Raw genomic sequence first — 17,364 nt, 5'->3', positions numbered from 1 at the left:
GGTCAATGGTGCATACGGTACAACGGGGCGGCGTGTCGCGTCATGCCGCGGCATCCTGTGGCACGTCGCGGCATCGTGGTATCAAAATAAAGTAACATAAATTCTAAACTTATTGAAATAAGATTCAAAATAATTTAATTAGTATTAAAATCCTTTGCCATGACATGCCGTGCCGTCCCGGCAGTGGGCGCCGGCCCTAAGTACTAGATATCGCTGAATGCTGACTTTTTATAAAATTTCATACAACTTATCGCACTATGCCAACTTTTTCTAATTTTAGTACTAGAGATCGCTGCGTGCCGACAATCTCATAAAGCCGATTATTTTATTTATATACAACTTTCCTCATTTTTAGAGTCTTACCCGTATATGTATGCCAATTACTAGTACAATGAAAGACAATTGTAGAATATTTTTATTTCATACTTGAATAAAACTAAAAGAATGACTGCTAAGTCTGTCCAAACATTGTCCTACATCAATTTAAAAAATCTGACTTTGCTATGTCTGTCTAAACATTGTCCTACATCAATTAGTCCCTTACCGACTCATAGTCACACCAAGTTATCACACCAGTGTTACAAACAGGATTTTTTTTCTTGTTAATCACACTACAATTTTTTCCACACCATTTATTGTATTTATTCCCTAACTAGTGCTGTCCTAGCTGTACTACGGTATCTACCAGTACCAGTGTTAGTATATAACTATTTTTTTTTTTTAATTAAAAGAAAACATTCAAATTATGTATATAGCTTTTATTTACAACTAATTCGAATTTAAAATTAAAACTAAAATGGTGAAAATCATTAAAACATTTTCTTGAAACAATGTTTAACGTAATGTTTCAAGAAAATGTCCTAATGATATTTCACCATTTAAAAGTTTTAATTGGCAGGAAATCACAAAATTATCTTTTTCTGTTTGGTCCACCCTTCTTCTTTTTACATTATTAATTTCCTTCTGATTGAATAATTCTGTTAATACTTCGAATAAAGTTACGTAGTTTTTATTAATTTTTTTATTTAATTGGGAGTGCCAACTTTCGCATACATTGTTTGTGCGGTGCCTTTGACTAACTACGTTCCATTCGGCTATATAGCGATCGTCGTTCATCCATTGTCGGGCCATGTATGCAATGAACTGTTTCATCTTTTCCCCGCTCAATTAATTTGATTCAGTTTTTATGTACTCCCATCCGTTTTTAACATATTCTAACGGAGTTAGCGGCAATGCAGTACAAAAACCCACAATTCTTCTATGTATTTTACTTTTTAAACCAATTTGTTTTGCTTTTCGCCATAAGCATTGACAATAATGATAGTAACACTTCTTTATCGTTATACATGGAAAAAATATCTTAAGGCATTTGCTACGGCAATCTCGAAATCTGCGTGAAATATATTGGGACACTTTTTGACAACATAAAACTCGTTTATTTTGTTTCTTATGACAGAAATATCAAAATCATCCAAATTGGACACTGTCGGTTGCCGTGGTCGTTTTTTACCTGGTGTATTCCATTCACCTTGGTTCATAGAACCTTCTTTTTGTGTTCGTCGTAATGTTCTAACACTTACTCCTGTAAAATAAAACGGATTAATGTGTTAATTAAAATTTTTCAAGGACCATCAAACTAGTACAAAGTATTTAAACTAGTACATAATATTTCAAGGACGATCTAACTAGTAGTAGTGTTATTTTTATATTAACTAATATATTTTAACTAATGCTAAGTAAATTAAAACAAATCTTTATTCATTGTGAAATTACACAGTTCAACAGATTACTTTAAGAACATACCTCAAACTAGGCGAAAGCCTGTATTTTGATTAGTCAGATTTTTTTACAGAGATAGTATCAAGAAATTGGATATTACCAAAGGTATATTTTTCAGCTTACTACCTGTCATGGTGCTGATTTGTGTTATATATCGTGACTTTGAATTCCACATCTCATTTTCTTGACTTTTTTGTAACTCCAGAACTAGACCTTGAATTGAATTTCTAACTTCATCATCCACACGAGCTGAAAGAATAAAAGAACAAATGCTGATTTCTAGCTAAGTTAAAGAAAAAATAGAAACATACAAATATATACCGTCAAGTATCAATAACGTTTGGTCATAGTACCTGACGCGGACAGGATTTCATCCAAAAGGCGTTGTTTTTCCATCGCAGCTTCATTGAATTCACTTTTTAAATGTTCGTAATTATTTATCATAGTATACAACATACTTCTCACGCCACTTTTTATCGGTTTCGACATAATTTCGGAATATTTTGATAAAAATACACAAGACGATAGGTTACAAAACAGATTTGTGAATTTTGTGACGTTTGACATGACAGTTCGAAAATGTTGCCACATAAAGAATGTGTAAAAATGCTTAGTGCCACGACTCGCTTGCCAAACTATAGTTGTATGTCCGTCTCGCTCTAATAATATCGCCGTCTTGTTCCAACGTTACTTCCTCATGTTGTCCCTTTTTAGCGTTTTAGCGGCGCCGTCTCGCTCTAGCGGCGGCGTCCGCTACATCTGTCTTTCAACTATTCCACTGCTTCTTGTCGTAAGGCATCTTCTACCTTTTTTCCATGCACTTTTTTATTGCATCCACTCTACTGCTGTCATACGTTTCGTTTTATACTTGTCTGAATCTGTATTTCGCGCTGTGCCGTGGTGCCGTGCGGTAAATAGTAGGCATTGGATTAACGTTTAACGGACTTCTACATATTAACGGAAGTTAACGTGTCCGTTAACATTTTTAAAAGTTAAAAGTTAATCCGTTAATCAAAATGTTAACTTCGTTAATTAACGGATTAACGAGTTAATGCGAGTTAATAGCTATGAAAATTACCTAAAAAGTGATCTCAATTTTAAAAGGTTAGTTTGGAATTGATTAAATAATTTAGATTATGTCAAAAAGTGTTCACATAGTGGTGTAGCTTCTGTGTATTTCATGTCCGTTTATTTTTTATCGTCTCAAAAATAGTTTGCTTCTCGTTCCTTTCTTCATGGAATTATTTTCCAATTTTTGAATCATGTTATAGGCTATGTCTTAATCTTGAATGTAATTTAAATATGTGTCGGCCACTACGCCAATTATTATGCTTTGAGCACGTGCTTCAGCTTTTATGTTTTCTGTATTAATTGCAAACTCGACTTTTTTTTATAGTAAATATAAACAAATAAATGATCTAAAAATAACAATATTAACAATACGAACTTATTATAAATAGAAGATCTCCTCCAGCGCGCCGCACTGAGGCAGAGCGCCCAAAACGCTGGCAGCATTCCCCCTCTGAACTGCCAGGCCTATCCTCTGCGCAAAATAACTGCCAGCTCTCGGATCGCCAGTAGCCTCAATGAGACGCGCCGAAATGTCACTCAAAAATAATTTCGCCTCAGGACCCCACGGACCCATCGTCTCCACTGCGAATGGCAAAAAGATATACGACCCACTTAAACCCACATATTTCCCTCTCTTCCCCTCCTCCGCTGCCTGGGCCGCAGCACCTGCCCTAACAGAGGTCGAAGGTACATGAGAAGGTGCCAGAGAGTCAACACAAGTCGCATCCCATACGAGACAACGACCCATGCTCCACGGAACCAACGTCAACCCATCCGGACGTTTGCCATCCGCGCGAATAATTCCACTGGGCTCCAGAATGGACGGGACTCCTATAGAAGAAAGAGCCCTGCGTATTATGTCATTTAAGGAGGCATGACGAGGTATCCGACCCGCACTCCTCAAACATGACAAACCATGGCGCCCCAAATCATTGACTAAGGCTCCGCATCGACACAGATGTGGCTGATTTATTTGCACCCCCAAGCGAAGCCCAATAGCAAGGGACAGCGTGACGTCGTCAAGAAGTGTCTCGTTTTTTATAGTATCCAAACATTTATTCTCTCGCAATATTGCGCTAATCCTAAACTACCATACCGCATCTTCGCCGGAAAATTGTTTTATATTACAACGATATTTCTGGAATGATTATATAGAAGTAAAGTGCCATAGAGTATACAGCTTAATTTATTTATAAATTTTGGATGGGCGGACATTGGTCTCAACAAGAAAAAACTCTAAAATTAGAAAGTGTAGCGGGCGTGAGAAGTAAAAGGCCGTTTTCCTTTGAAGTTTTACTTAATAAGGCACAGAAAAGAAAACTACACAGTGACACACAGTTCGACTTAAAGACTTAAAACGTACAATACAAATTAACACTTGTCAAAGATCCCGAGCCCACTGGCCGGACGTAGAAGGGCGCGCGCGGGGCGCGAGGGAGGCGTAACTTGTAATAATAATATGCGTACCTCGTGAGCCAACCCCCGCTCGCCCGACGTGCGCCATCTATCGTATTTATAAAATTATATTGAGAAACGCCTAGGCGGGTTGCCGCGGTTACTCCGTAGAGGGCGCTCATTAGGGAGGTCACACGCTACAAAAGTAATTTTCTTATCATATGTCATAATCTTATGTCATAAAATAAGCTCACTGGCTCCTGAGTTTAAAATAAATTCAGATTTATTTCTTAAGAGCGTCCATCCCGTAGCGCGACTGGTGATTTTCACCCACACAACTAATGGTGGCCATACATCATCCTTCCTATCGTCCAATCGGCATGATCCAATCGATTTGATCAAATCTGCAGTTCGTCTATATACACCACACACGATCAATTTGATTTGTCCAATCGGCAGTTGACGCCATGGCGTCACCGGTGACGGACGATGATGTGTTAGCCGTATTGGGTATTTTACTCGTGAAAATTAAACAAAAAAAAGAAAAGATCGAGTAGAGTGGTGCAAACAGTGGTTAATGAAAAGAAAACAGTTTACTCATACAAATTTATTAAAAGAATTGAGGATTACGCCAAAAGATTATTATAATTATTTACGAATGAATGAAGAAACTTACATGAAACTTCTAACGTTAGTTACTCCTCTAATTGAGAAGCAAGACACTGTAATGAGAAACGCTATCTCGGCACACGAGAGGTTAACAGTTACTTTACGATTTCTAGCATCAGGGAGATCATATGAGTGCCTAAAATTTTCAGCCATAATATCGCCTCAATCTTTAGGGCGAATCATACCAGAAACCTGTGCTGCTATTTACAAAGTGATGTGATATGCTGGCGAGTTTGTTGGTTGGTTGTGCTGCATGTTTGGAGATGTTTGGAGATCAACAGTCAGCAAGGCGTCGGCATATGACTTTCTGCTAATAGGAGGGTGTAATTTAACTGCTTCCACATATGAAATACAACTTTTGCTCATTGTTTCCTTTATCGCCTTTTGCCTTTCATATTCTAAGCATGTTTTGTTAGTTGCTTGGTGATAACCTTTGCATAGACAACACCAATAATTATCTTCATTCACATCACATGTGTCGCCAGAGTGGCCCTGTCCACATTTATAACAAATTGACAACAGTTATAACATTGCACAGTCGGGTAAATATATAGAACCACAGGTAAAGCAGTGTAGCATTGAATTGGAAGAATTGGAAGTCTGAATCCTCGTACGACAAACTGGACATGAATTAATATCACGATGTATGAGCTGGTCCAGGCAGAACTGGCATAATGTATGCCCACATGGAATTAAAACTTTAACTGATGTACGTAACATATGTTACATATAGGGTGTCGGCCGCCGTCGAAAAGGGAGGGAGATAGAGCTCTCGAATTTATGGGTGCCAGTGGAGGCCCCTGGACCTCCAAGACTACCTCTGGCTGTGCCAAAAAAGGCTCTGGAACCTCCGCGACCACTCTGGCTCCATCTGCTCTAATTCATCACCAAGAACGACTTCATCAGCAATTTCCGGCACCTCCTCGACGACAGCCTCAACCCCTACGTGAACAAGTCGAATCGTTTGCACGAGAAACTCTCGAATGGAAATTATTCCCCGTTCGAGGGCCTTCATATTACTTGTGAGGATTATGTTCTAATGTGGCGCTGCTCCCTGTTGCGGCGTGGCAGCTCTCCTCGCCGATGCGCCTCCAGTCGCGACGTACTCCCGCTGAATTTCTGCGCCAGCACGTCTGAAAAACAATTAGGTATGTAGTCAGTTTCAGTATACTTAAATAATATATCGCAGCACAGATGCCGCGCGGGCGCGTCGCGAAATATATCGAGGGCTTTGACCAGTAGCCGTAGGTAACCATCGATATGATTCGTGAAATAACAGAAGCGCGAAAAAAGTCTGAATATGTACGCATAGGCAAAAACACGCACAGGTAAAAATGGTCAACAATTATGAAATCTGGATCATCGCGGCGTTTGGCAAAAAACACTATGCCCACAGAAACATTCAGCTTTCTATCTATTCAATGAAGATATTTAAAAAAATATAATAGATGTTTTCAAAAATATAATAGGTTTTATACCTATTGCATAGACAACACCAATAATTATCTTCATTCACATCACATGTGTCGCCAGAGTGGCCCTGTCCACATTTATAACAAATCGACAACAGTTATAACATTGCACAGTCGGGTAAATATATAGAACCACAGGTAAAGCAGTGTAGCATTGAATTGGAAGAATTGGAAGTCTGAATCCTCGTACGACAAACTGGACATGAATTAATATCACGATGTATGAGCTGGTCCAGGCAGGACTGGCATAATGTATGCCCACATGGAATCAAAACTTTGTTTAACTGATGTACGTAACATATGTTACATATAGGGTGTCGGCCGCCGTCGAAAAGGGAGGGAGATAGAGCTCTCGAATTTATGGGTGCCAGTGGAGGCCCCTGGACCTCCAAGACTACCTCTGGCTGTGCCAAAAAAGGCTCTGGAACCTCCGCGACCACTCTGGCTCCATCTGCTCTAATTCATCACCAAGAACGACTTCATCAGCAATTTCCGGCACCTCCTTGACGACAGCCTCAACCCCTACGTGAACAAGTCGAATCGTTTGCACGAGAAACTCTCGAATGGAAATTATTCCCCGTTCGAGGGCCTTCATATTACTTGTGAGGATTATGTTCTAATGTGGCGCTGCTCCCTGTTGCGGCGTGGCAGCTCTCCTCGCCGATGCGCCTCCAGTCGCGACGTACTCCCGCTGAATTTCTGCGCCAGCACGTCTGAAAAACAATTAGGTATGTAGTCAGTTTCAGTATACTTAAATAATATATCGCAGCACAGATGCCGCGCGGGCGCGTCGCGAAATATATCGAGGGCTTTGACCAGTAGCCGTAGGTAACCATCGATATGATTCGTGAAATAACAGAAGCGCGAAAAAAGTCTGAATATGTACGCATAGGCAAAAACACGCACAGGTAAAAATGGTCAACAATTATGAAATCTGGATCATCGCGGCGTTTGGCAAAAAACACTATGCCCACAGAAACGTTCAGCTTTCTATCTATTCAATGAAGATATTTAAAAAAATATAATAGATGTTTTCAAAAATATAATAGGTTTTATACCTATTGCATAGACAACACCAATAATTATCTTCATTCACATCACATGTGTCGCCAGAGTGGCCCTGTCCACATTTATAACAAATCGACAACAGTTATAACATTGCACAGTCGGGTAAATACATATATAGAACCACAGGTAAAGCAGTGTAGCATTGAATTGGAAGAATTGGAAGTCTGAATCCTCGTACGACAAACTAGACATGAATTAATATCACGATGTATGAGCTGGTCCAGGCAGGACTGGCATAATGTATGCCCACATGGAATCAAAACTTTGTTTAACTGATGTACGTAACATATGTTACATATAGGGTGTCGGCCGCCGTCGAAAAGGGAGGGAGATAGAGCTCTCGAATTTATAGGTGCCAGTGGAGGCCCCTGGACCTCCAAGACTACCTCTGGCTGTGCCAAAAAAGGCTCTGGAACCTCCGCGACCACTCTGGCTCCATCTGCTCTAATTCATCACCAAGAACGACTTCATCAGCAATTTCCGGCACCTCCTCGACGACAGCCTCAACCCTTACGTGAACAAGTCGAATGGGTTTGGGTTGGGGGACTCCCTGTGGTGGAGCCTCAACCGCCGCAGGCTTCTCCTCCTGAGGAGCAGGCTGCTGAGCTGGACGAGGTGGGCCTCCCATATAGCGTCCTCCTCTTCCGCGACGCGGCGCTTCCAGTTCGGGTCGAGGGAAGGTATTGTAACCTCCTCTTCCCCACTGCGCTTCGCCACGACCGGCGTAGGGATTTGGCGTATAGTTGTAATAGCCATTGAACGCGTTGTTGTTATAATTTGCCATTTAAAAATTGCCTCTCCGAGGTCTTACGATAATTACGATACCGAAATTAGCTTACGCAAGTAATATAACATCAATCTACAGCTTTGGTCTATCACATGAATACACGTTTCTAAATACGCTTTTCACATAACTTAATTTTTTTTAATTGGTTTTTTTTAGATTTGCCGCAGGTGGCATTAACTACTTGGCCGGATGATACTCAATACTACTATTACTACTAATAATATATTAAAAGCATATAAGCTATTCCTAATGATAATGATAATTTATTTGATAACATTCGTTACAGGTCATATTAGTTCACAAACTATCATATGTAGGTATTTGTTACAATTATTCCATTCTATTACTTATTCCAACTAAAATAAATTGTATAATTACGTTAATACATTAGTTAAAAAATAAAAATAATAAATTGTATTAATAAATTAGTTTAAAATAATAAATTGTATAAGTAGTTACATTAATAAATCTGTCTAAAATTACAAATTGTGTAATTCGGTTTTAAATACTAGTTCATTAAAATTAACTCGATAGAGGCAAGTCTAGGAGTTCGGTAAAACAAAAAAAGTTATGGTTTAGCCAGGTTCTCATTTTGTATTTAAAACATTGCAATGATGGTGCATTTCGTATAGATTCGGGTAGGCGGTTGTATATTGATGGGCCTAGTACGAACACTGACTGCTCCGACCTAGCCAGCTTGTGGGCAGGAGTCACCAGCTGGTCGCGGTGGGCGTTGCTGCGAAGGTTGTGAGTGTCTATAGCACCCTTACAACTCGGTCACGTTAACTAGACGCATGGCGTTGATGGCGTCATTTTTGAGCTCGGGTACGGTGTGCAAAAAAAGGTTCAACAATGAAACTACCGATTTTATTTTGGAGCATGGACTTTATCGGCCAATTTTGCAATACAATAGTATTTTAAGTTATTTTAGTCGAATAAGTACAAATACCAGACAACAGACTGATAATTTTACAATCCAAAAAGAATCCAAACATTGCTTTAAGTTCTTTATCAATGTAATATAAAAGTTTACTTAAATATTTCAAGGTTTTATAGGAAGCGGTTTTTATTTACTGAGAATGTCTTTTTATATGTAAATAATGCACAAGCATTATCCCTCTCTGTCACACGAGGTTTTAGTTTCGTGGCGCGTGGTATATTTTTCAGTTATTATTACTCATCATCGCTATAATTTATTTATTTATTTATAAAAAAGGTACACCAACAGCTTATATAATATTATAAAACATTAAATAAAATAAAAGTTACATCAGGAATTAGACTGTTACATAAGCCAATTATAGGTGCACACAACATTTGCAGTGTAAGACAACGTAATCGTTTAGTAGATAACTAAGTTATACAGATATAATTTGTATTAAAATTTAAAATACAGATAAGTAATTAAAAAAATACATATAAAAGTAAAATATATATTATGCTGGAGGACATAAATACTTATAAATTGTATCCCTATAATTAATAGTCTCTTGTCAAAACTAATCGTCTTCTTCACTTTCAGTTTCGCTTTCGCTGTCCGATGTCTCTTCGCCTCCCAACTCGATTACGAGTTGTCGAAGAGACTGGTCAGTAAGGCCATCGGTTTCCCAGTATTTCTAAAAATAATAATATTGTTCATAAATTCCATAAATCTACATGTATACTAAGATGATAAAACTGAACAGCTAGTTATATTATAAGTAAAGAGTACTTCTGATTATTATTTTTATAACTGACCTGCTGCAGTCTTTCTACGTGATTGACCTCCTTTTTCCAATCCGACGGAGTGATTGATGCTATAGCATCTCTTGTTAGATTTTCGATATTTTTCTCGAGCTGGTCGACGTTTTTGTATGCCACCCTTTACATAAAAAAATAAAAATAATTATCATTTATTTCATACATTTCGTACATAATTCACTTAGATATAAATTAGTATGGCACATCAAAAATTTCATTTGAAAATAAATCGTTAGTAAGTAATTATTATTTTTATTATATTAGGCTCTCCTATGGTGTGTAAATTTAGAATTTCATTAATATTATTACCTAAATATTTTACCTTTGTTTTATTAAATTCCATACGTATTCGATCGGGTTCAGGTCACAATGGTAGGGTGGTAAACGGACGACTTCATGGCCATGTTGTTTGAATAATTCATCCACAACATATTTCTTCGGCGGCTTTGTTTGTTTTATTAAGTGATAAAGTTCCCTCTTTCTCATTCTTTCGTCGAAGGGAACGTTGTTGTTATGTAGCCATTGCTGCATGTCTGATTTCGTCGAAGTACTTGTAGGCGGTGTCTCTGACTGCGTCGAATGATACGGTGCATTATCAATGACGACAATACCATTTGACGGCAAGTTTGGGATTAATTTTTCATTAAGCCATTTCACAAAATTTTCTGTATTCATTTCATTATGATAGTCACCAGTTTTGCTTTTACACTTGTAGAGTAAGTCGGCTCCAGGAATAAATCCATTTTTTCCTCCTGCATGAACCAGTATCCACCGTTGTCCTGGGTTAAAGTTTTTTTTCACACTGCTGTCGACAGTGTTCTTGCAACATTTACTGACGGTATAGTGTGAATGAATCCACGTTTCGTCCAGGTAGGTGACCGGTTTTTTATCGGCACCAAGGTCACTATTCTCTTTCATTCGGCGCAGGTAGCGTTCCCTTCCGGCGGCGATGTCGGGCTTCTGAATAAGAACAGTGCGTGCATTTTTGCATTTCTTAAATTTATAACCCAACTGGTTAACTAAAATATTTCGAAGGAAGGTTCTTCCACCTTGGAAATTTAAATCTTTTTTAGCAGTTACCAGGATTTTCTTGAGCGTTGGCACTTCCTTTTGCACAGTGTACATGCTGTTTATAATATTGCGTATCGCACAGATATCAAAATCATCTACAATAATTTTCTTTTTAGATAGTTTTCGCTTCTTCCCTGGAGTAGACAATTTACTTCCCTCATCGGGTTGTTACTAGCACTTGGACTGGGGGTAATTATCAACGCTGCTAGTACTTGGAGCGGTGCTAGTACTTAGTGCGGTGTTAGTACTTGAATAAAAAAAATGCAGTGAGTGAGCAGGAGAGGACGACAGTAGGAAAGTTATAAATCCAGACGGTCCTTAAATCTGACATTACGACCTGAGCGCGTAGTGTACTGCGGTTTACCAGTAGGCGTAGGTAGAACAGTGGGGGCAGGCAAGACCGGAGGCGCAGTTGGAGCAGCAGGTATCACCGGAGCAGCAGGAATGGGATCGGACGTCGCAAGTGAGTGAGCGATGGGTACCCGGGTGGCTGGTGAAGTGGGGCTATCCAGTATATACGCCGGTTTGACGCGGTCTAGGCTTACTTGTACGTTTTTATCACCTACGGTGATGGTGATGGTCTTATCCCTCCTAGACACGACCTTGTACGGTCCTGTGTAAGGCGGTTTAAGAGAAGGTCTGACTGTGTCATCCCTTAAAAAGATGTGAGACGCGGTGCTAAGATCCTTAGATACAAAAATACATTGCTGGCCGTGTCGCTAGCCAGGTATGGGTCGCAGGCGAGCCATGTTATGACGCAGTTGAGTTGCGAAGCTCTGTAGGTCCTCGAAGCGGTCCTGATTGGGTTCAGCAGGAGAAATTAGCTTACCTGGTCACCGTAAGGGCTCTCCGTACACGAGCTCCGCTGCTGAACACTGCAGATCTTCCCTGAGGGCAGCACGCATACCTAGAAGGACGACAGGTAGCATTTTGTGCCTGTGAACATGCAGATTAACGGTTTATGGTCAGTATAAATAAATAAAAAAATAAAAATAAAATAAAGTTTATTTCGTTAACAATAACCTTAATTAACAATAATCAGGGTTGGAGCCTGCTAGTAAGTGCAAAAACACCTGTGACAACAGGATCCGCTCCTCCATAGCCATTCTTAATTATACAACATCAATACACACATAATGTGGCGGAAATACTGTATGCTCTCGTACACGGCGAGAAGTTCCCTGTAGTACGCTGGCCATTGTTTCTTTCGGGTTGGGCTATTTTTCTGCCTTGGGGGGTGGTGTGGCGTGTGACAAGGCTGAATGATGTTGTAGCCAGTGCCAAATAAATTCGACTCACGCTTGGCCATATGTCACACCGCTCGCCCCGCACCTCACCTCGCTCTCTTGGGTGAAAGGCATGCTAGGCGACAGGTGCACTTTTAATTGTCTCGGGGATTTTCATATAATTTAACCTTTTGTACCGTAATATTTCCGTGTGTTAATGAACAATTATAGAAGATACCCATCCAGTTCGGACTTTTATTTATAAAAAGAGGCCTATCCTCAAACATATTTATATTTGTACGTGTGTATACGTAAAAGTTGTTTAAAGGCAAAAAAATACATTTTCTTTTGAAAATAATTATTTATTTGGTAAAAATCAACTTATAAAAAAACAACGTTCATATCACAACGGAAACATAATCATTATAATATAATTGTTTCAACTGGGTACCAAGATCTAAAATGGCACTTGAAAATTATTTTTATTAAGAACCGTAACGGCCACTCTAAATTAACATGTTACTATAATCTTTAAAAATCACATAGTTACGTTTCACAATCAAATAGTTTTCTCATCTTAATCTCAGTCTGACTCTGATTGATCAGAATCATTAATAGTGTGATCTTCTTGCTCACCAGACTGAGAAACACTGGAGTCAGTAGTCAGGCCCAAATAAAAACTGTGATACCTTTCTGGTATTGCGTGCTATTTACAAAGGCTAATCAAGTCTTTATGCAGAGATTTTCGAATCTGAATTGGACCAGAATAAGCCAATTCCAACTGTCTTGTGTCAGTCGATACGTTGTTACACCTCCTTGGACGTGATGAGGTGACAAAAGCTCTGTTGGTTTTTATATATTTCTGGGATTCCTTTAGTCCGTATTTAAAAAATATAGTGTCTTCGCAGCCAGCTTTAACCACAACCTCAAGTATTTTTGACCAGACTCGTGTTTTGCTCATTAATTATTTTCATTAGTTCACATTTACGCATAGCGCAATCATACTGAACACTTCGCCGTTCTAACCACTGCTGCATTTTGCTTTTCAGGGTACTCATTGTAGGCTTTTTATCGATCTGAGTGCTATGGTAAGCGGCGTTGTCCATTACAATCACAAAATTCGGAGGAATGTTTGGTAACAGTTTTTCATCGATCCATTTTCGAAAATTTGTGGCATTCATGTCTCCATGATAACCACCGACCTTGGAATGCGATTTAAATATTAATAAAGCATTGGGTACAAAGCCATTGCGACTACCAGCGTGTACAATTACAAAGCGAGGTCCTTTACCGATGTTTTGCACAGCCCCGCGTTCTGTATTAGACTGCCAGCATTTTCGTGTCACGTGATTTTGATTCACGTAAGTTTCATCTAGGAAAATTATTGACTTACCCTCTCGGCGGTATTTTTTAATGTCTCTGATGTAATGAAGTTCAATTAATAGTTTCCTCTTTGACTGGCAGGTTAAATACATAATTGAACCCAAGCCTTACGTATTGTCTGTCTTAAGTATTCACGTGAGCAATGAAGTATATTGTCTTGTTTCAATCCTGCATAACGACGGAATACATTTTTTTGTCAGTATACCATTTGTGTAATTTTTCTTCGCATGACACCTTCCGTAAAATTGTCGATTTCAATCCTTTTTTTAGGAAAACTGTTTTCCCGTGGTGATTTGAAAGTCGCTGTGCTGCCTTGTGCTTCCATGATTCTAGCTTCTTTTATAATTTTTTGACGCTGGTTTCAGATAAACCTGTGGCTTCAGCAACAGTTTTTGCTAAATTAATGTCGTTTACGTATTCGACCGATGTACGGTAATAATTTTTTTTTTGCCTTTCAAAAATTGGTACACTTTATTTACAACCTCCTTAAGTTGTCTTGAGATAGATATTAATCTCGTGTGTGTCGCCCTCAAAGTAGAACAGATTATCAAGCACGTTGTTAACGACGCACGGACATTTTTATATAGGTTTTATACCTTTTGATAATTGTATACAATCTCCTTAGTTTTTAAGAACCTATGTTTTATTCTTCTTTTACGGTGAGATTGTCTTTTGTCTTTTTCCTTTGTTTTATCTTCCAATTTTCGCTGTCACCAAGATCGGTCGTTGAGTTTTTTAAGTTTATTTTATTTTTGCTTTTCTTTTATATATTTCCTTTTTCCTTGTATGTATTTGTAGTAAAGTGATATTTCTTAGTTTTTCTTTTATTTCCGCGCACCCGCTGCCGAACAGTTACAAGTTGGTCCTTCGAGCCGGATTTTTCTTCATGTTTCGCACTCCACCCGCTAAGATGGATACGCGGAGTACGACCAGAAGTAAGAAATGTGAGGAGGAAACGGCCACGGTAGCGGAGACGACGGTAAAAGAACATAATACCACTTTTACCCAAGGAAAAGCTGCGGCTTCACCGCCGCGCACAATATGCGGCAGCGTGAAGTCCAAGAAATCGTCTGTAAGTTCTTTTCACGCATGTAAGAAACGACTAGAACTGCAGGCACAAGCTGAAAAAGCGAAAATCCGTATGGAACTTATCGATTTAAAGTTACAAGCCGATCTAGTGGAGCTACAAGAAGGATACAGTCCACACGAGGAGGATGAGGTAAGCGTTACGTCTAACGTTGCCGAATGGCTAGAGAGCAGTCACGAGGAGCTGAAAAAGGCTCGGCCCACCCACGATTATGGTACAACTGAGGGTGTGTCGATGCTACCGTCAGCGCCGGCACCAGCATCAGCGGCTCTCGCCGCACAGTCTACAGTGCCCGCGCGCCCGCCACCGCAGCCCGCGGCCCCGCCGCCGCCCGCGGCCGCGCCGCCGCCCGCCGCACTATCAGCAGATGGTACGATACACATGCTTGCCAGCGCACTCAAGGACCTAGCAACTGCCTCTACCAACAATGGACATAACGCTACATTATTGAGCCGCATTAGTACGCCTAAGGACTTACCTGAGTTCACGGGCGACCCAATGGAGTGGCTACAATTTAAACAAGCGTACGACGAGTCGACGCTCCTATGTAATTTCTCTGAGAAGGAGAACCTATGGAGATTACGGAAATGTCTACGGGGAGCTGCTAAGGAGACTGTCGCTGCACTTCTTATTAGCGCGACGTCACCAGCCACGATAATGGCTACACTACAGCTACGATATGGTAATCCCGATGGCATCGTATCTAGACTTCTACAGGATATAAAGAAGTTACAACCTATGGCACAAGAATATCAACGTGATATTATACCTTTTTCTATAAAGGTACAGAACTTCATGGAAGCAGTACGAGCACTCGACCGACAAGAATATCTGCTAGGTATGAACACAGTCTCTCTCATACTGTCTAAATTGCCTGCAGTGCTCATCGCAAAATGGTCTGACTACAGCTTTCCATTGATACAAGAAGGCACGAAACCTCGCCTTATTATTTTATCGGAGTTTCTGAGTAATGAAGCTTTAAAGATCTCCACTACAGCCTCCATTCATTTCACGAGCGCCACGTCATCACATCGACCACACGACGCCCACGTGTTACACACGGAGCACGACACAAAGTGCCACTTTTGCCACACAGCTACACACAAACTAACCGCGTGTAAGAAGTTTGCAAGATCATTGCGTAAAGTGAGATGGCAATATGTGAAGCGCAACGGCATATGCTACAAGTGTCTCAATTCTCGTCATAGTCGGGAGACCTGCCCAGCTCCGGCATGTTACCAGGACAGCTGTGGACAAACACATCATCGTTTGCTGCACTACCCCGTGAACAATCGCCGGGACGAGTCTGCGAGTGTCATCGTGCAATCGCCGCCGGAACCAGAGCTACCTACACAGACTGTGACGAACATTGACGCGAGTGAGTGTAAAGTGCTATTAAAAGTTGTGCCTATACGTGTACACGGACCTAACGGTGTGATCGATACTACCGCGCTACTAGACGACGGGTCGACTGTGTCGCTGCTGAGCAGCGCGCTGGCGGAGCGCGCCGGGCTGCGCGGCCGCCGCGAGACAATGCGGGTCAGCGGCGCCTGGGCCGACACTCAGATGGTGTGTGAGACAACAGTGGTGGATGTAAATCTATCGGGTATGGACAATAAGGTGCATAGTATTAAAGCGCGTTCTATACATGAGTTGAATTTGCCTATACAAAACTTGTCTGTTGTGAATTGTAACAGTTATCAACATTTACTTGATGTCAAAGACTATTTATGTACTTCTGATACGAAGCCCGAAATGTTGATAGGGCAGGATAATTATCATTTACTGTTACCTTTAGAGATTAAGTTAGGTAAACCAAACGAGCCGTCCGCTACACTCACCCCCCTAGGTTGGTGCCTGCACGGCCGTGTGTCCGAACCGCGTCCCTGCGAGCAGTGCGAGCACTCGCTCGTCATCTACACCGACACGCCGCGCGACGAGCAAATGCCACAGAACGACCTCGGCGAGGTAAAATTACCGTTTACCTCCAACTCTATGGTCCAATTAGGTAAGCTTCGGCAGAACGTTGACGTCAAGCGTGCGGGTCGTAAGCGGAAAGGCACCTCGCAGCTGGTGAGTAAAGGTGTAGCACGTAAGTTCAAGCTAAGGGACTCGCAGCGTACACCTCATACATGGTTCTCACCTCATAGTCACGTTGGAAAAACTAACAAGGAGACACGACTGGTCGTCGATGCCCCAGCCCGAGTAAACGGTATGTGTTTTAACAATAACTTACTCGCTGGCCCCGAGTCATCACTATATGGTAACATGCTGCTCTACAGGGAAAACAAAATTGTTTAATGTTCAAGGACATGCCTAATGGATCAACGCGCCGTCAAGGGTCCTGACAGTAGCAATCGCTGAATCTGTTAAATGTAAGTTGGATTTTTATCATTATTCGGAGCTAATTACTCGCACTCTGTGAATCAACGCTGTCGCTCCGGCCGCCCGCAGTGGACGTTGTTCCACTTGCACTGTATGGAGACTACCTAGTCTGCTGGACGAAGCAACCGCGATCTGTATGGCAACAAATATCGCACTGATTCATTGGGAGAGTGAGTTCTAAATCCGAAACGCTGTAAGCATGAAAGTCACGCGACGTTTTGACCACGACAT

The 17,364-nt window shown here is 40.7% G+C and overlaps 1 protein-coding gene and 1 long non-coding RNA gene across 2 annotated transcripts; one reads left to right on the top strand and one right to left on the bottom strand.

The window, feature by feature from the left end:
* Window positions 1-1,557: 1,557 nt before the first annotated feature.
* Window positions 1,558-2,296, bottom strand: LOC126375765 (uncharacterized). The gene is made up of 3 exons (XR_007567651.1): window positions 2,133-2,296; window positions 1,906-2,028; window positions 1,558-1,582 (listed from the first exon to the last, which is right to left on the bottom strand). It is a non-coding gene; the product is annotated as an uncharacterized LOC126375765 (long non-coding RNA).
* A 12,275-nt stretch (window positions 2,297-14,571) lies between these two features.
* On the top strand, window positions 14,572-17,049 carry LOC126375806 (uncharacterized). The gene has a single exon (XM_050022893.1). The coding sequence runs from the start codon at window positions 14,572-14,574 to the stop codon at window positions 17,047-17,049; it is 2,478 nt and encodes an 825-aa protein (XP_049878850.1).
* The last annotated feature ends 315 nt before the right edge of the window (window positions 17,050-17,364 follow it).

The sequence above is a fragment of the Pectinophora gossypiella genome, chromosome 19, assembly GCF_024362695.1.
Source record: "Pectinophora gossypiella chromosome 19, ilPecGoss1.1, whole genome shotgun sequence".
NCBI lineage: Eukaryota > Metazoa > Arthropoda > Insecta > Lepidoptera > Gelechiidae > Pectinophora > Pectinophora gossypiella.
The sequence above is the reverse complement of the archived record's forward strand: the minus strand, read 5'-3'. Positions and strand labels throughout refer to the sequence as shown.

What these genes read in the sequence shown, in the direction of transcription:
- LOC126375806 (XM_050022893.1), top strand. Translation starts at nt 14,572, where the DNA reads ATGGATACGCGGAGTACGACCAGAAGTAAGAAATGTGAGGAGGAAACG.